Source organism: Hirundo rustica, chromosome 13, assembly GCF_015227805.2.
Source record: "Hirundo rustica isolate bHirRus1 chromosome 13, bHirRus1.pri.v3, whole genome shotgun sequence".
Lineage (NCBI taxonomy): Eukaryota > Metazoa > Chordata > Aves > Passeriformes > Hirundinidae > Hirundo > Hirundo rustica.
Window position 1 is genome coordinate 2,946,600 of NC_053462.1, and position 14,538 is coordinate 2,961,137.

General features: G+C 57.0%; 1 protein-coding gene across 3 annotated transcripts; it reads left to right on the forward strand.

Moving 5' to 3' along the window:
* Positions 1–2,035: 2,035 nt before the first annotated feature.
* AP3B2 (adaptor related protein complex 3 subunit beta 2) lies at positions 2,036–13,597 on the forward strand. Of its 3 annotated transcripts, none has more exons than XM_040077685.2 (27): positions 2,036–2,171; positions 4,917–4,992; positions 5,093–5,167; positions 5,279–5,374; positions 5,460–5,620; positions 5,740–5,806; positions 6,153–6,335; positions 6,451–6,627; positions 6,861–6,958; positions 7,233–7,287; positions 7,437–7,508; positions 7,674–7,736; positions 7,958–8,090; positions 8,173–8,282; positions 8,356–8,532; positions 8,619–8,805; positions 8,907–9,025; positions 9,229–9,340; positions 9,664–9,853; positions 9,930–10,098; positions 10,183–10,237; positions 10,898–11,004; positions 11,131–11,362; positions 11,458–11,542; positions 11,978–12,075; positions 12,744–12,882; positions 13,113–13,597. In XM_040077685.2, exons 1-27 carry the CDS (start codon positions 2,059–2,061, stop codon positions 13,261–13,263), a joined length of 3,300 nt encoding a protein of 1,099 aa, XP_039933619.1. In that variant the 5' UTR covers positions 2,036–2,058; the 3' UTR covers positions 13,264–13,597. The 3 variants fall into 3 exon arrangements, with proteins under 3 accessions (XP_039933619.1, XP_039933620.1, XP_039933621.1); XM_040077686.2 differs by having other exon boundaries at positions 9,930–10,095; XM_040077687.2 differs by lacking the exon at positions 4,917–4,992 and having other exon boundaries at positions 2,047–2,171.
* The last annotated feature ends 941 nt before the right edge of the window (positions 13,598–14,538 follow it).

Sequence of the window (14,538 nt, forward strand, 5' to 3'; positions counted from 1 at the left end):
TGCTCTTTGCTCCCCATGGCCTCCTGAGACAAACATCTGCCTCTTTCACTGCTGGCATTTAATTTTGAGCAAGAAAATGAATATTACAAGGACTGCTGAGTTGAAAATGGGCCAAAAGGCTGGAACAGGTCTGGCTGGAGACTGGTGGCGTACCCCAGGGGTCAGCTACGTGTCCAGTCCTGGTCAACCTCTTCATTTGATGGTCCAGTTGATGGGGTAGAGTGTCTCTGCAGTGAGGGGTGGGTGAGTCACCAACCCATGGTGATCCTGGCACCCCTGGAGTGCTGGGTCCTGTGCTGGGCTCTCCAGAATGAGAGGGACAGGGACATACTGGAAAGACACCACAGAGAGCCACCAAGGGTCTGGAGCATTTCCTGTAGGAAGGGAAGCTGAAAGAGCTGAGGCAGCTCAGACGGGAGAAGGGAATGTCCAGTGGGATTATATCAGTGTTTGGGTGGAGAAAGAAGGTAAAGTCTGGCTCTTCTCTGTGTCTCCTGAGGGTTGGGGTCTCCAGGAGAGCAGCAGGGTCCACAGGAAGGCCCGAAGTCCAAGCAGGGTTGGGGTCCCTGGGAAGGCTGTGGGGTCCCAGGGAGGGCTGGAATGAGTGTGTCTCTGTGCTGAAGATTAATTACTGTCCATTAATTAGATGCTTTATTCAATTCTGCTGATTGAACCTTGGCCATTTTTCCTCGTCGTGTGGGATGAGGTGAGTGCTGCCCCATCCGCACCAGTTCTGGGGTTGGTCAGTTGCCTGGAGAAATGATGGAAACTATAGCAGGAGTATCTGCAATAGTATAAAGTACCTGGGAAAAATCAAAGAAATGCGAACAAAATCTCAACTATAACAATATCAATAACGATATCTTATAATAGATATAATTTATAGTAATATATTATATAAAATATATAGAAGCATCTTAATATGTATAGTTATATCTATAATAATATTTGTATTTAACATCGGTAGTATAACATATGACAATATGTTATACTACAGATGTTAAATACAAATATAATAATACAAATATTATTTAGCATAGTATAACATAGTTAACATATGACAAAGTATCTAGTACATAATTCCTATCATGTTATTGATAATATTAAATATTAACTACAATACCCATTACAATATCTATAAGAGTAATATAAATTAATACCATACCTAATACATGTAATAATTCAGATATCATGTGGAATATAGATCATAAAATATTGAATTTTATCATACAATAGATAACACATCATACACAATATGTAATACGTACCACATTAAATACTATATGCTATATAGCATATAATAGAATTAATATAATCTGCAATATAATATTGTTTAACATATAGCATATATAACATCTTGCGTATATTATATCATATATAAACTGTAGAATGGTTTGTGGATTATCTATAATATAGTATGATTGAATATGGCAAATATATAGGATTGCATAATTAATGAAATCTGTAATATATTATAATGTACTGTAATAAATAACACGCACTATATGGTATACGGTATGCAGCACGTAATAGAACATATAAATTATATGTAATATATAAGTAACCGTATATTATCAATACTGCACACAGTATTACATATAAAATAACAATAATAATAAAACGCAACGTAGTAGGATATAATAATGCACATTATGACATCCAAACATGTTATTTACAATAATGTAATCTATTTTAAATACGTCTAATCATAACCATACACAATAACGCCTATTACTATCACTGTAGATTTTCATGATTCCGGAGTGGCGTGTGTGCGGCTGCGAGCTCAGTGACAGTCACTGTACCACAGCTGTGTCCCCAGCATCGCTCCTGAAATCACCCGTGTCCCTCTCCCAAACCTGTGCAGGTGCGGGGGCTGCGCAGGGACCCTTCCGGGGCCGCAGAGCTCCCCTGCGCTCCCGCTCCCGATGCCGGCGAGGGTCGATCCGGCCGGGCGCTGCCCCCGGGCGGGGGCCGGGGCCGGGCCCGTCCCCGCCCGCGCTGACATCAGTTCCCGCGTCCCCCCCGCATCCCGCATCCCGCATCCCTCCCGCCGCCATGGCCGCCAGCCCGGCCTACGGCGAGGAGAAGGGCGGCTCCTCCAGCCTGGGCGAGCCCGAGTACGGCCACGACCCCGCCAGCGGCGGCATCTTCTCCTCCGACTACAAGAGGTGGGGACAATGAGGGCGCAGGGGACGAGGACGAGCCTTGCCCGTGTGGCCGCCGCTGCAGGCCCTCGCCGCCCTCCTCGGCGGGGAGGCGGTACCCGAGCCGGGGCCGGAGCGGCCCCCGATGGGGACGGGGACAGGGACGGGGATGTGGATGAGGATGGTGATGTGGATAGGGATAAGGGTGAGGATGGGGACAGGGCTGGGGCGGGGAACGCGGTCACGTCGCCGCCACCGTCACTGCGAGTTGCAAAGGCCGGAGAGGGTTTTGTGGGAACACCGCGGCTGGGGGACAGGTGCGGGAAACCTCCCACCCTCGGGCTGGGGCATCCCGGGCACCGTGCTCCCACCACGGGATCTGCTGGCTCCTGTGGCTCTCCCGTTCCACCGCATCGAGGTCCCCAGCGTAGGGGGGTGGGGAGGTGTGGGGGGGTGGGTGTTGAGGAATGTCACCCCTGCGTGGGACAGGCTCCTGGGCGGGCGCAGGGGCCAAGAGGAATGGGGCAGTGTGCTGCTGGAGCTGCAGGGATGTCTCTAGGCCCGCCCCAATGTGTCAGTGTCCCCTACTCTGGCAGGGTCCCCCCACTCCCTGCTGCCCAAGCAGGAAATCACTGAATCACTGTCTGACAGCATCATGCTCTCTACCCCTGGCTGTGTCCTCCAGTCCAGCAGTGTCCCCCCATCCCTGTCCCTGTGGTAGTGTCCCCCCATATGAGAGTGTCCCTCCAGTCCTGATTCCCTGGCAGTGTCCCCCACTTTGAATGTGTCCCCAGTTTGGGAGTGTCCCCTCTCCCTGTATTCTTCCCTAATGCTGCAGAGTGTCCCCCATTCTGGATGTGTCCCTGATCTGTGACCTGCTGGTAGTGTCCCCATCTCAATGGGCTCCTCCTTCCCTGAGCCCCTGGCAGTGTCCCCTTCCCTCTGATACCCTGCTGGAAATGCCCCCCAGTATGACAGTGTCCATCCAGTCCTGAGCCCCTGGCACTGCCCCCCACTCTGGATGTGGCCTCTGTCCATGACCTGCTAGCAGTATCCCCATCTGATAGTGTCCCCTGCTTTCCTGACCCCTTGGTAGTGTCCCTTGCTCCAGTCTGGCAGTGTAACTCTTCCTACCCTTGGCTGTGTCCCCCAGTATGACAACTCCCCCGACCCTGATCCACTGGCAGGGCTCTCTATCTGTGACCCACTGGCACTGTCCCCATCTCAGAGTGTGTGTCCCTCCCATGAGCCCCTGGCAGTGTCCCCCAGTTTGTCCAAGTCTCCCCCTCTCTGACCCCTCCTTGGCAATGTCTCCCAGCCTGGAAGTGCTCCCCTGTGCCCGTGTCTGCCAGTGTCCCTGACCCTCACTGGCAGTGTCCCCCACTCTGACAGCATCCTCCAGCCCTGACACCCTGGCTGTGTCCCCCAGTCTGTCCAGGTTACCTCAGTGATCTGCCATCAGTGCCTCCCACTCTGGCAGTGTCACCACCCTCACGGCAGCATCCCCTTTCCCCTGACCTCCTTGCAGTGTCCCCCACACCCATTAGTGTCACTATAATCTGTGTGCTGCCCTTCGCCCGAGCCACACCAGGTCTGTCACCACTCGTGTGAGCCATCCATGGCACAGGGGGCAAGACAAATGCACCAAGTGTCCACCCAGGTCAGACACCCACATTATGCCACCCTGTCACCCGGCTAGAGTATCTCACCATGATGTGCATTCCCTGCCCAGGACTGAGCCACTCAACACTGGGGAAAGAGCTCCCTGCAGTGTCCCCAAGTCCCAGCTGCAGGTCAGATGTCACTTAGGATGTGACATCCCAAGCTGGCCTCATCCACTGGGAACAGCGTCCTGATCAGGCTGCAATCCAATCCCAACCAAGGCATCAGGTTTCAGCCCACTGTGCTGGGCAGAGGAGCGGGGCCACAGCCCTGTCACCGTCCCCAGGGCCACTACCGCCAGTCAAAGCTATGATGTCCTTGCCGCCGGTGCAGAAGCTGCTGCGGCAGCTACCGGTGGGGCCGGCTGGCTGGCAGAAAACACCAGAGGGTGGTGATGTGGCCGAGGAGGTGACAAGCCCGGTGCTGGCCACCGAGGCTGGACAACCCACCTGCTACAGCGCCCTGCGAGCCGATGAGCTGCGGCCACTCGCCGGTGCCAAGCCCGCAGTGGACACTGGCACCACCGGGCCACCGCCGCGGTAAGACTCCCCCAGGGAGCGCCCCCAGGACCCTCTGGTGATGGTGGCTCTGGACGAGCATCATCCCATGGGTGTCACCCTCAGCTGCTGCAGGTAGACACAGCCTTGCAGGTGCCCCCCATTTAGGGGGGGACCAGTGACCCTTAGAAAAAAGGCTGATGGCATTTTCCCAGTCCAGGGAGGGGACCAGGGAAGGGCTTTGCATTGGGGTGTGCTGGCACATCCATGTCATAATGTCCATGAGGGGACAAGGGACACTCAGCTAAGCCAGGGTGGAGGTGGTGATGGGCACCTGTGGTTTAGGGACAATGTAGGGTGACAACCACAGCCAGGATGGAACGGGGTTCTCGTCCCAGTGCGTGGGATGAGGATGGCACTGGATGCTAGCACCATACCAGTCGCTCCGGTTCTTCTTTCACCTGGCTGTAACCCAACTCCTGTCCCCATAAATATTTCATGATGAAGAGTTGGATTGCTGGCCTGATGGCACGCTCGGATCAGAAAAAAAAAGGACTAAAACCAGGTAAAAATGTGAAAATGGGAATTTTTTCCTCCTGGTGGGGTTCAGGCATGATGACCTCAAGGAGATGCTCGACAGCAACAAGGATTCACTCAAGCTGGAGGCCATGAAGAGGATTGTGGCGGTGCGTGTTGTTGTCACTGGTGCTGAACTGTGTCATTTTGTACATGCACAGCCCCTGCTGTGCCAGCTGCCCAGTGTCACACCACTTCTTTTCCCTCTAGATGATTGCCCGTGGTAAAAATGCCTCCGATCTCTTCCCAGCTGTGGTGAAAAATGTTGCCTGCAAGAACATTGAGGTGAGGAAGATCTTGGGTGGCCCTGGTGGCATCCCAGGGTTTGTCACTTTCCCTGGTTTTGGGGATTGGCTGGAGTTTGGGGGGCTCTGAGTTGGCACCTTCACCCTGCAGGTGAAGAAGCTGGTGTACGTGTACCTGGTGCGCTATGCAGAGGAGCAGCAAGATCTGGCCCTGCTCTCCATCTCCACCTTCCAGCGAGGACTCAAGGTGGGCTGGTTTGAGGATGCAGGGAAGGTCTGGAGAAGCACTGAGCCTCCCACAGCAGCACTGCACCTTCCCCATGTCCCCACAGGACCCCAACCAGCTGATCCGTGCCAGTGCCCTGCGGGTCCTGTCCAGCATCCGTGTGCCCATAATCGTGCCCATCATGATGTTGGCCATCAAGGAGGCCGCCTCAGACATGTCCCCGTACGTGCGCAAGACAGCCGCCCATGCCATCCCCAAGCTCTACAGGTAATGGGGTGGTCAGCTGCTGAATTTAGGGTATACCAATAAGGGTCTTGGCTGCTTAGTACAGGCAGGGATGGGGAGGAGTTTGGTCCAGCATAACCTGCCCTGCTCCTCCCTCACAGCCTCGACTCAGACCAGAAGGACCAGCTCATCGAAGTGATTGAGAAGCTGCTGGCGGACAAGACCACGGTGAGTAGGGTGCTATGTCTCCCTCACATCTAAATCTGGGAACATCACTGGCCTGCCTGTGACACACCTGGTGTCCTCATGGGAATGGAGATGTTCCCACCAAATTCGTGTTTTCTTGGGGATGAAGCCATCCCTGGAGAACTGGCATCCTTGTGGGAGTGTTGCTCTCCATACTGGGCCAACATCCTCATGGGGAATTCACCAACTCAATTGAGCTGGCATCCCTACAAGGAAGGGTTGCCCACCAAACCAGCACCCTCATGAAGATGTCACCATCCCCACCAAACCAACATTTTGTTGATGATGCCACCACTCCAGTAAGTCACCCTGAGCTTTCCCTCTGCAGCTGGTGGCTGGCAGCGTGGTGATGGCATTCGAGGAGGTATGCCCAGAGCGCATAGACCTCATCCACAAGAACTATCGCAAGCTCTGCAACCTGCTCATCGATGTGGAGGAGTGGGGGCAGGTGGTCATCATCAACATGCTGACCCGCTACGCCCGCACCCAGTTCCTCAGCCCCAACCAGAATGTGAGTTCAGGAGCACAGGATGCCCTGGGAGCCTTGGGGTGTCCTGGGAGCTCCTATGGAGGTGGGGTGAAGGGAGAGTGTTCTTGGGGATGCAAAGGGTCTCACCTGCCAGCAGGAGTCCTTGCTGGAGGAGAACACTGAGAAGGCTTTCTATGGCTCTGAGGAGGAGGACGCTAAGGATGCCAAAGCAGAGGCAGCCTCGTTGGCCAAGCGCAAGCCCTACGTCATGGACCCTGACCACCGCCTGCTCCTGCGGAACACCAAGCCCCTGCTGCAGAGCCGCAACGCTGCGGTGAGACCTTCACTCCCACCCTGTTCATCCCCCAGGGCCACTGGGGGTGTCCATCAGCCTGGGCTTATGATGTCCCCATGGTCAAGGCCTCACTGGGGTGCTTGAGGGACCCCAGGAATAGGTGTCCTCAGGGTCAGGCCACCTCCAAGTGCTGAGAGTGGGACCGGGGGACACAGCCATTCCTCAGGGTGTCCCCCATTCTCACCAGGTGACACTTGGGTATGTGTCCATAGGTGGTGATGGCCGTGGCACAGCTCTACTTCCACCTGGCACCCAAGGCAGAGGTTGGAGTCATTGCCAAGGCGCTGGTACGGCTCCTGCGGAGTCACAGGTCTGTGGCACCTGGGTTGTGGTGGTGTCCTACCCCTCTACCCCAGTTGTTGGAACCCATGGGGAGTTCCAAGACCCTGTGAGAGACCTCCAAAAAGCTAATCCCTGGAGGGACATCAGGTTGGAGGTCTTTTTGGGCTGACCCAGTCCAGACATGTGGCAACAGCATCTTGGTGGCACCAGCCTGGTGGTGGTTCCTGGCCTGTGTTCACAGGGACTTGCTGAGGGTGTCTGGCCTTGGCCCTCTGATCATGGTGCCCTCTTTGTCCCCACAGTGAGGTGCAGTATGTTGTGCTGCAGAATGTGGCCACCATGTCCATCAAACGGCGGGTGAGTCTCAGACGTGGTGTGGGAGGAGTTGGCTATGTTGACTCTGGACTGAGATGAGGATTAGCCAGCAAGGTCACCAGAGCCTGGAGGTGGCCTTGGCAAGGTGGGGAGGATGGAGATGACACTAATGTCTCTGTCTGTGCATGCAGGGGATGTTTGAGCCCTATCTGAAAAGTTTCTATATCCGCTCCACGGACCCCACACAGATCAAGATCCTCAAGGTGAGCTGGAAGGACCTGTCAGAACCTGTCAGGGGTGGGTTTGGGGCTCCACGGAGCCCTTTCCTTGGGGCAGCTGTCCTCATGCCTTGGGGACAGGAGGTCATCAAGGCTCCCATGCCCTGTCACCATGCCCCTATGCTGCCCATCTCTTCCTCTTTCCCGCAGCTGGAGGTCCTCACTAACCTGGCCAATGAGACCAACATCTCCACCATCCTGCGAGAGTTCCAGGTATGCCATGGCCATACCGAGGCTGCCACCCTGGCATGGCTCTTGGTGCCAAACTGCCACCATGGAGGGGGCAGAGGAGAGCCCCTCCAGGAGGAGTGGGCTGAGGCCAAACCAACCCCATCAGCGGTTCCAAAGGGTCCCAATGTGTGACCAGTGCCAGGGGGGATGCCTGGCACTGGCACATGGGTGACATGTCATGTGTGTCCTCCATGCCTGTGCAGACCTACATCCGCAGCATGGACAAGGACTTTGTGGCAGCCACCATCCAAGCCATTGGGCGCTGTGCCACCAACATCGGGAAGGTGCGGGACACCTGCCTCAATGGCCTGGTCCAGCTCCTCTCCAACAGGGATGGTGAGTACACAGGGCAAGGGTGAAATGGGAGCTCCATCGCTCTCAGGGCAGGATCCAACTGAAGCTGGGTCTCTGCCCGCAGAGCTGGTGGTGGCCGAATCCGTGGTGGTCATCAAAAAGCTGCTGCAGATGCAGCCGGCCCAGCACAGTGAGATCATCAAGCACATGGCCAAGCTCACTGACAACATCCAGGTTGGTTCGGGTGTTGCTGACCCACAGGAGCGGGGGATGGCAGCAGTGCCACATGTCCGAGGGCATTTTACAGGTGCCAATGGCACGGGCCAGCATCTTGTGGCTCATCGGCGAGTACTGCGAGCACGTGCCCAAGATTGCACCTGATGTGCTGCGCAAGATGGCCAAGTCCTTCACCAACGAGGAGGACATCGTCAAGCTGCAGGTCATCAATCTGGCAGCTAAGCTCTACCTGACTAACTCCAAGCAGGTACAGAGGATGTGTGATCCTAGGGTGTGCCTCAGTTTCCCTGGCAGGGAGGGAGAGGCCAACCCTGATCATGTTCTCTGCCACAGAGCAAGCTGCTGACCCAGTATGTCCTCAACTTGGCCAAGTACGACCAGAATTACGACATCCGTGACCGGGCTCGCTTCATCCGTCAGCTCATTGTGCCCACCGAGAAGAGTGGGGCCCTGAACAAGTATGCCAAGAAGCTCTTCCTGGCCCAAAAACCGGCTCCCATCTTGGAGTCTTCCTTCAAAGGTACCCATCCCTGATCACAGGGCACTGGGATACGGGTTAAGCTATCACCACAATGCTGCATGGCTGTCCCTGAGTTGCTGCCTCCTCTCACCTCGTTGTAGATCGGGACCATTTCCAACTGGGCTCCCTGTCCCATCTGCTCAATGCTAAGGCTGTGGGCTACCAGGAGCTGCCTGACTGGCCAGACGAGGCTCCTGACCCCTCCGTGAGGAATGTGGAGGTGTGTGGAGCAGCCTGGATGCATGGGGGAGGAGGGGCCAATGTGGGGACACTAACTCAGGGTCTTGGAAGAGCCCCAGAAGGTACTGCTCACCTGCCCCTGTTCTCTCTCTAATGCTCACACATCTCCTTGGGGATGGGGGGACAAGGGTGGATCCCCCAGTCATGGGTGATGGCCCTGCTCCATCAACCCTGTGCCAGCAGGTTCCTGAGTGGACCAAGTGCACCAGCCGGGAGAAGAGAAAGGAGAAGGTGGAGAAGCCTTTCTACTCTGACTCAGAGGGCGAGTCGGGGCCCACGGAGTCGGCAGACAGTGGTGAGGACCTGATGGCATGAGACGTTGGGCAGTGGTCACTGTGGCCATCAGGCAGGTGCCACAATGGTGGGGCATTGGCCAGGGGATGTGACAGTGGGGACACCCCGTCATGGGAGAGACATGGCAGGAGATGTGGAGGGACGCAGGGGTGGGCAGTGGGGACACCGTGGAATGAATGCACTGGGACTATGCAGGGATGCAGTGGGAGAATGGAGTGGGGAGGCAGCAGCAGGTATGGGGATGCAGTGGGAGGATGGAGGATGAAGTGGGACATGGGGGAATGTGGGGGAGCATAGCAGCAGGGCTGAGCTGTGCCCCCACAGAGCCCGAGTCTGGCAGCGAAGAGAACAGCAGCAGCAGCAGCTCTGGCAGCTCCAGCTCTGGCACCGAGGAGGAGGAAGAGGAGGAGGAAGACAGCGGGGAGCAGTCGGAGGACAAGGAGGAGGAGGAGAAGAGGCCAAAGAGGAAGGACAAGGAAGGTTCCCATAAGGCCGTCTTGGGAAGTGCGGGCAGGTACACCCTGGGAAGGCAGGGGGGTGCTCCCAGCGAAAACTCCACCTCAGTCCCCTGAGCTGGGCTCTCCCCACAGCCCCAGTGAGGAAGAGGAAGAGGAGGAAGGGGCAAAGAAGGCCAAGAAGAAGGCCCCTCAGGGGAGGAAGGGCCATGCCGAAACCTCATCAGAGGAGGCCAGCACCTCCGAGAGCAGCTCCTCTGGCTCCGATTCGGGCTCTGAGGCAGAGGCCAAGCAGAGGAAGGTGGTGAGGGCTGGGATGGGCTGGGATGGGGAGCTGCACAGGGGTACTGGACCCCCTATTGAACTCCCCATCTCTGCCCCCCTGCAGCCCCCCAGGAGCAAAGCCAGCCCCAAGGAGATCTCCCTGCTTGACCTAGATGACTGTGAGTGGCTGCCTGGAATATGCAAATGCTGTGGTGATGGTGGTGCTAGGGAAACTGAGGCATGAGCACTCACCCCAGCGCGATCAGGACTCCATGAGTCCTTTGGGAGCTGCAGAGTTGGGACAAGGACAGGTGTGGTGAGGGGTCCTTGTCCCCAGAGGGTGGCTGTGGGACAGGCAGCTGTGCCTATTGGATTGTCCCTGTGTGGCTGTGCGCAGGGACAGCCCACAGGGTTGTGTCTAGACCAATGGAGCTGTGCTGCTGGGCTGTCCTTGTGTGGCTCTCCCCATGGGGCTATGCCACCAGGGCTGTCCCCACATGGCTGTCCCCGCATGGCTGTCTCCGTGGAGTTGCCCACATGGCACTATGCCACCATGTCTGTCCCCATACGGCTGTCCCCATGTGGTTGTCCCCATGGAGCTGTGCCACTGGGCCTGTCCTCATGTGGTTGTCCCAATGGGACTATGCCACCAAGGATGTCCCCACATGGCTGTCCACATGTGGTTGTTCCTATGGAGCTGTGCCACCAGGGCTGTCCCAATGGCATTGTCCCCATGGAGCTGAGCCACTAGAACTGTCCCTGTGTGGGTGTCCCCATGGGGCTATCCTCACAGTCATGGGGCTGTAAGCTCTGTTAACCCTTTCCTCCCCACTCTGCAGTCACTCCCCCTCCTCCCCAGCCTATCCCCTCCAGCAGCATCATCTCCACCAGCCTGGTGACCGACCTGGAGGGCCTCACTCTCACCGACACCTCCCTGACACCCACCGTAAGTGTCCCCCGTGTCCTCCCTGGGGAGGCCCCAGGCCCCCATCACCTGTGGGGATCCTGGGCCCTCTGCCATCCACAGGGGTTCCAGTGAGCCCTCAGCAGCCCCCGTTGTCCCCTGGTGCAGCTGCTGAGCCCAGCATTTAGTGCAGTGAAGACCTACGAGCTGCTGCACCGCATGGCAGGCGAGGGGCTTGCAGTTGAGTACTGCTTCAGCCGCCGGCCCTTCCCGGGCGACCCCCACATGGTGGCTGTCCAGATCCAGATCTCCAACAACACCGACACCGAGGTGAAGAACCTGCGAGTCAACGAACCCAAGCCACTGTCCGGCATGCGGATACAGGAGTTCCCGGAGATCGGTATGGCATGGCGCGGCATGGCCATGACGCTGTGGGAGAATGGGGAGAGGGTTTGGGTGGGAATGTGGGATGTAGTGGCAGCCCTGTGGTTCCAGAGTGCCTGGCACCAGGGGACACAGCCACCGTGGTCATGGGCATCGACTTCTGTGACTCCACCCAGGCGGCAAACTTCCAGCTGTGGTGAGCATCTGGCACTGGGCAGGGCAGGATGGGTGTCCCCAGGGATCAGGGCGTCAGGTGCTTCAAATACGGGGAAAGTGGGATAGGTGTCAACATCCCTCCACGTAGCAAGGGACAGGGGACAGCAGAAATAGGGTATGAGGAATCCCAGGGGATCGAGGGCAGCAGGACAGACACCAGAATCCTTCCAGGGAAGAGGAGACACTCAGATGGGCATGGGGCGGTCAGGGGACAGCAGGAAATGCACAGGCCTCCCTGCAGGGGACAAGGAAGCAGCAGCAGCTCCAGGTGCAGCCTGACAGGTTCCCCCCATTCCTGAGCCCTTTGTGCCACAGTTTCCCCCGCTTACCCCTGTCCAGGGCAGGGATGGGAAGCAGGACATGGACAGGGGACATATTCTGAGCATGTGCCCCTCTCACCTGCCTGTCTCCCCAGCACTCACACACGCCAGTTCTACGTCTCCATCCAGCCACCCGTAGGGGAGCTCATGGCCCCTGTCTTCATGAGCGAGAACGAGTTCAAGAAGGAGCAGGGTGAGTGGGGCCAGGGATGGGGAGAGGGTGCTGCATGGGCATCCACCACTGACACTCACCCCCAATTTTGTCCCCTCTGCCGCCCTTGCTGTCACCCTAGAGCACCTGGCACAGCCGGGTGAGGGTAAGTGGCTGCTCAGCTGGCCCCTAGACTAGCTCTGCTCCCCTCACCCCCTCCTGCACCACCAGCCTATGGGCTGGGGTGACCACCCTGGTGCCAGGGTGGCCTTGTTGGGTCCCCACAAAGCGTGAAGGGCTCATGCCACCCCTGGTGCTCCCAGAACTGTGTCCGGTGAGTGATGCCCTGTGGTCCTGTGCTTCTGGATCAGCACATCCCCACCCTGACCCTATGGATGGGGCCTGTGTTGAGTGGGGGGTGTTTGGTGCCCTGCAGCATCCAGCCTGTTGCTGCCACTGTCCAGAGGAGCCCATCCCCATGGATGTGGCTGCTGCCACCAGACGGACATGGGGATGAGCCTAGGAAGGGCTATGAAGGATTTTCCCAAATCCACTGAACCCTGAACCAAGAGCAAGCAGAGCAGCCAGCTCAGGATGTCACGGAGAACCTGCACACAGGGAGCTGGAGGGGCTTGCTTTGGGCATGTCAAAGCAGGGCCCAGCAGGGTGTGTGGCCAGAGACAGGCAGGTGCCTCTGTTACCTACTCTAGGGAAGCTGATGGGCATGAGTGAGATCACAGAGAAGCTGACGCTGCCGGAGAAATGCCGAAGTGACCACACCATTGTCCAGCAAGTGACCTCGGCTGCCAACGTGGGCCGTGTGCCCTGCGGTGCCAGCAATGAGTACAGGTAGCTGGACCCCCACACCTGGATCAGACAGGCTCTGTCACCTCTCCATTCCCACCCAAATCACAGCAGGGACACTCAGGGCTTCCTTCAGGACAAGGAGCCTGCATGAACCCAAATGTGACAGTGGCCATGGATGGCAGGCACCTGCCTGTCCCCACTGGAGCATCCCACGGGTCCAGGAGGTGACAAGGGAGAGCTTGCCTTGAAGTCCTGTGTTCACCACCCAATAGGTTTGCAGCCAAGACGGTGACAAGCGGGAGCCTGGTGCTCATCACCCTGGAGCGGCGCGAGGGCTCCACAGCCCAACTGACCATCAACAGCGAGAAGATGGTCATCGGCACCATGCTGGTGAAGGACATCATCCAGGCCCTGGCACAGTGACAGCCGGGCGCTGCCGCACCCATGGCCCTGCCCTCCCACCCCTTCTGCCCCATGCTGCTCCCCAAAACACTCCCTTGCCACCGTTTCTGCCAGGTTATTCCTTGTCCCAATCCCAAAAGGGGCAGCAGGCAGCGACCCTCGCGCCAGCTTTGCTGCTGGGCAGAAGGAGCAGGATGGGGCAGATTGGATGCAGGGAGGTGTCCTACTCAGAAGGGCAGAAGCGGTTCCAAACCCCATGGAGCACAGTGTGCCCGCAGACCCTCACCATCATCTCCCAATGTGACCCCTATTTATTATGTCCAGGATCTCCCAATAAAGCTCTTCTCCAACCTGCTCCCTTTTCCTCCTCTGCTCTGTGGGCACACCAACCTCAGATTCCCCCCATGCCAGGCTCTGCCAGCATCCCCAGGACAGCCACAGGGGACATCAGGGGACCAGCCATCCCTTGGGTGACTGGAAACATGCAGAGTCTCCCAGGGGTGGATGGCTGCTGGGTCCTGGAGAAAACCTGGCACATGGTGTCAGGGTGAACCCCCTGGGGGAGGAGGTGCTCAGTTGGACCAGGGATGTGAGGAGTCTTGGGATGGTTCCAGCTATTTAATCAAGGCAGAATTGCTCATGCTTCAACCGCAGAAATACCTGCTACATCAGGGCTGGGGCTGTTCTGCAGTGTCACTGGAGGGATTCCTGATGCCAGCTTGAGGATGCTTTTCATCACCAAACTGGGTTACAAAAAAAAAAGAAGGAAATATGACTCTTTATTAAGATGCCTCCTCCCAGCATGGGCTGGGTGGGATTTCAGTGAGCACTGGCTCTCTCCATCCAAAGCTGCAGCCCAGCGCAGAGCCAGGCCCGGCACCAGAGGCAGAGGATGAGCAAAGGATGTGCGGGAAGGTCTGAACCCCGAACTGCATCCGCTGCCACAAAAAGGGTGAGGAGCTTTCTGCTTTTTCCGGGTAAGAGATGAAAAAAACATCTTTTTGTTTTCTGATGGGTGAGGAATCCCTGTCTGGAGCAGCAACACCAACCACTGGGTGTGAAGTGCTTGTTCCACAGGGGAAAGGACAGGGGCTGGAGCTGAAGCTGCCTCACAGGATTGCAGCTGGGAGCCACAATGATGCCACTACCATGTTTCCCTTAGGGAGGCTGATTTAACCCTTGGGGTCCTATCCCTTCATGGGCTCAGTGAGTGCCACAGCCTGTGTGTGGAGAGATGCCAGCACACTGAGGCTGCCCTTGGGGACGCCACTTTAAGCCCCTGGGGGTCCCATTCCC

Coding starts and splice junctions, on each gene's coding strand:
- AP3B2 (XM_040077685.2), top strand. CDS start 2,059: ATGGCCGCCAGCCCGGCCTACGGCGAGGAGAAGGGCGGCTCCTCCAGC. Junction 5,621..5,739: donor GCCATCCCCAAGCTCTACAG/GTAATGGGGTGG, acceptor CCTCCCTCACAG/CCTCGACTCAGACCAGAAGG. Junction 5,807..6,152: donor TGCTGGCGGACAAGACCACG/GTGAGTAGGGTG, acceptor TTCCCTCTGCAG/CTGGTGGCTGGCAGCGTGGT.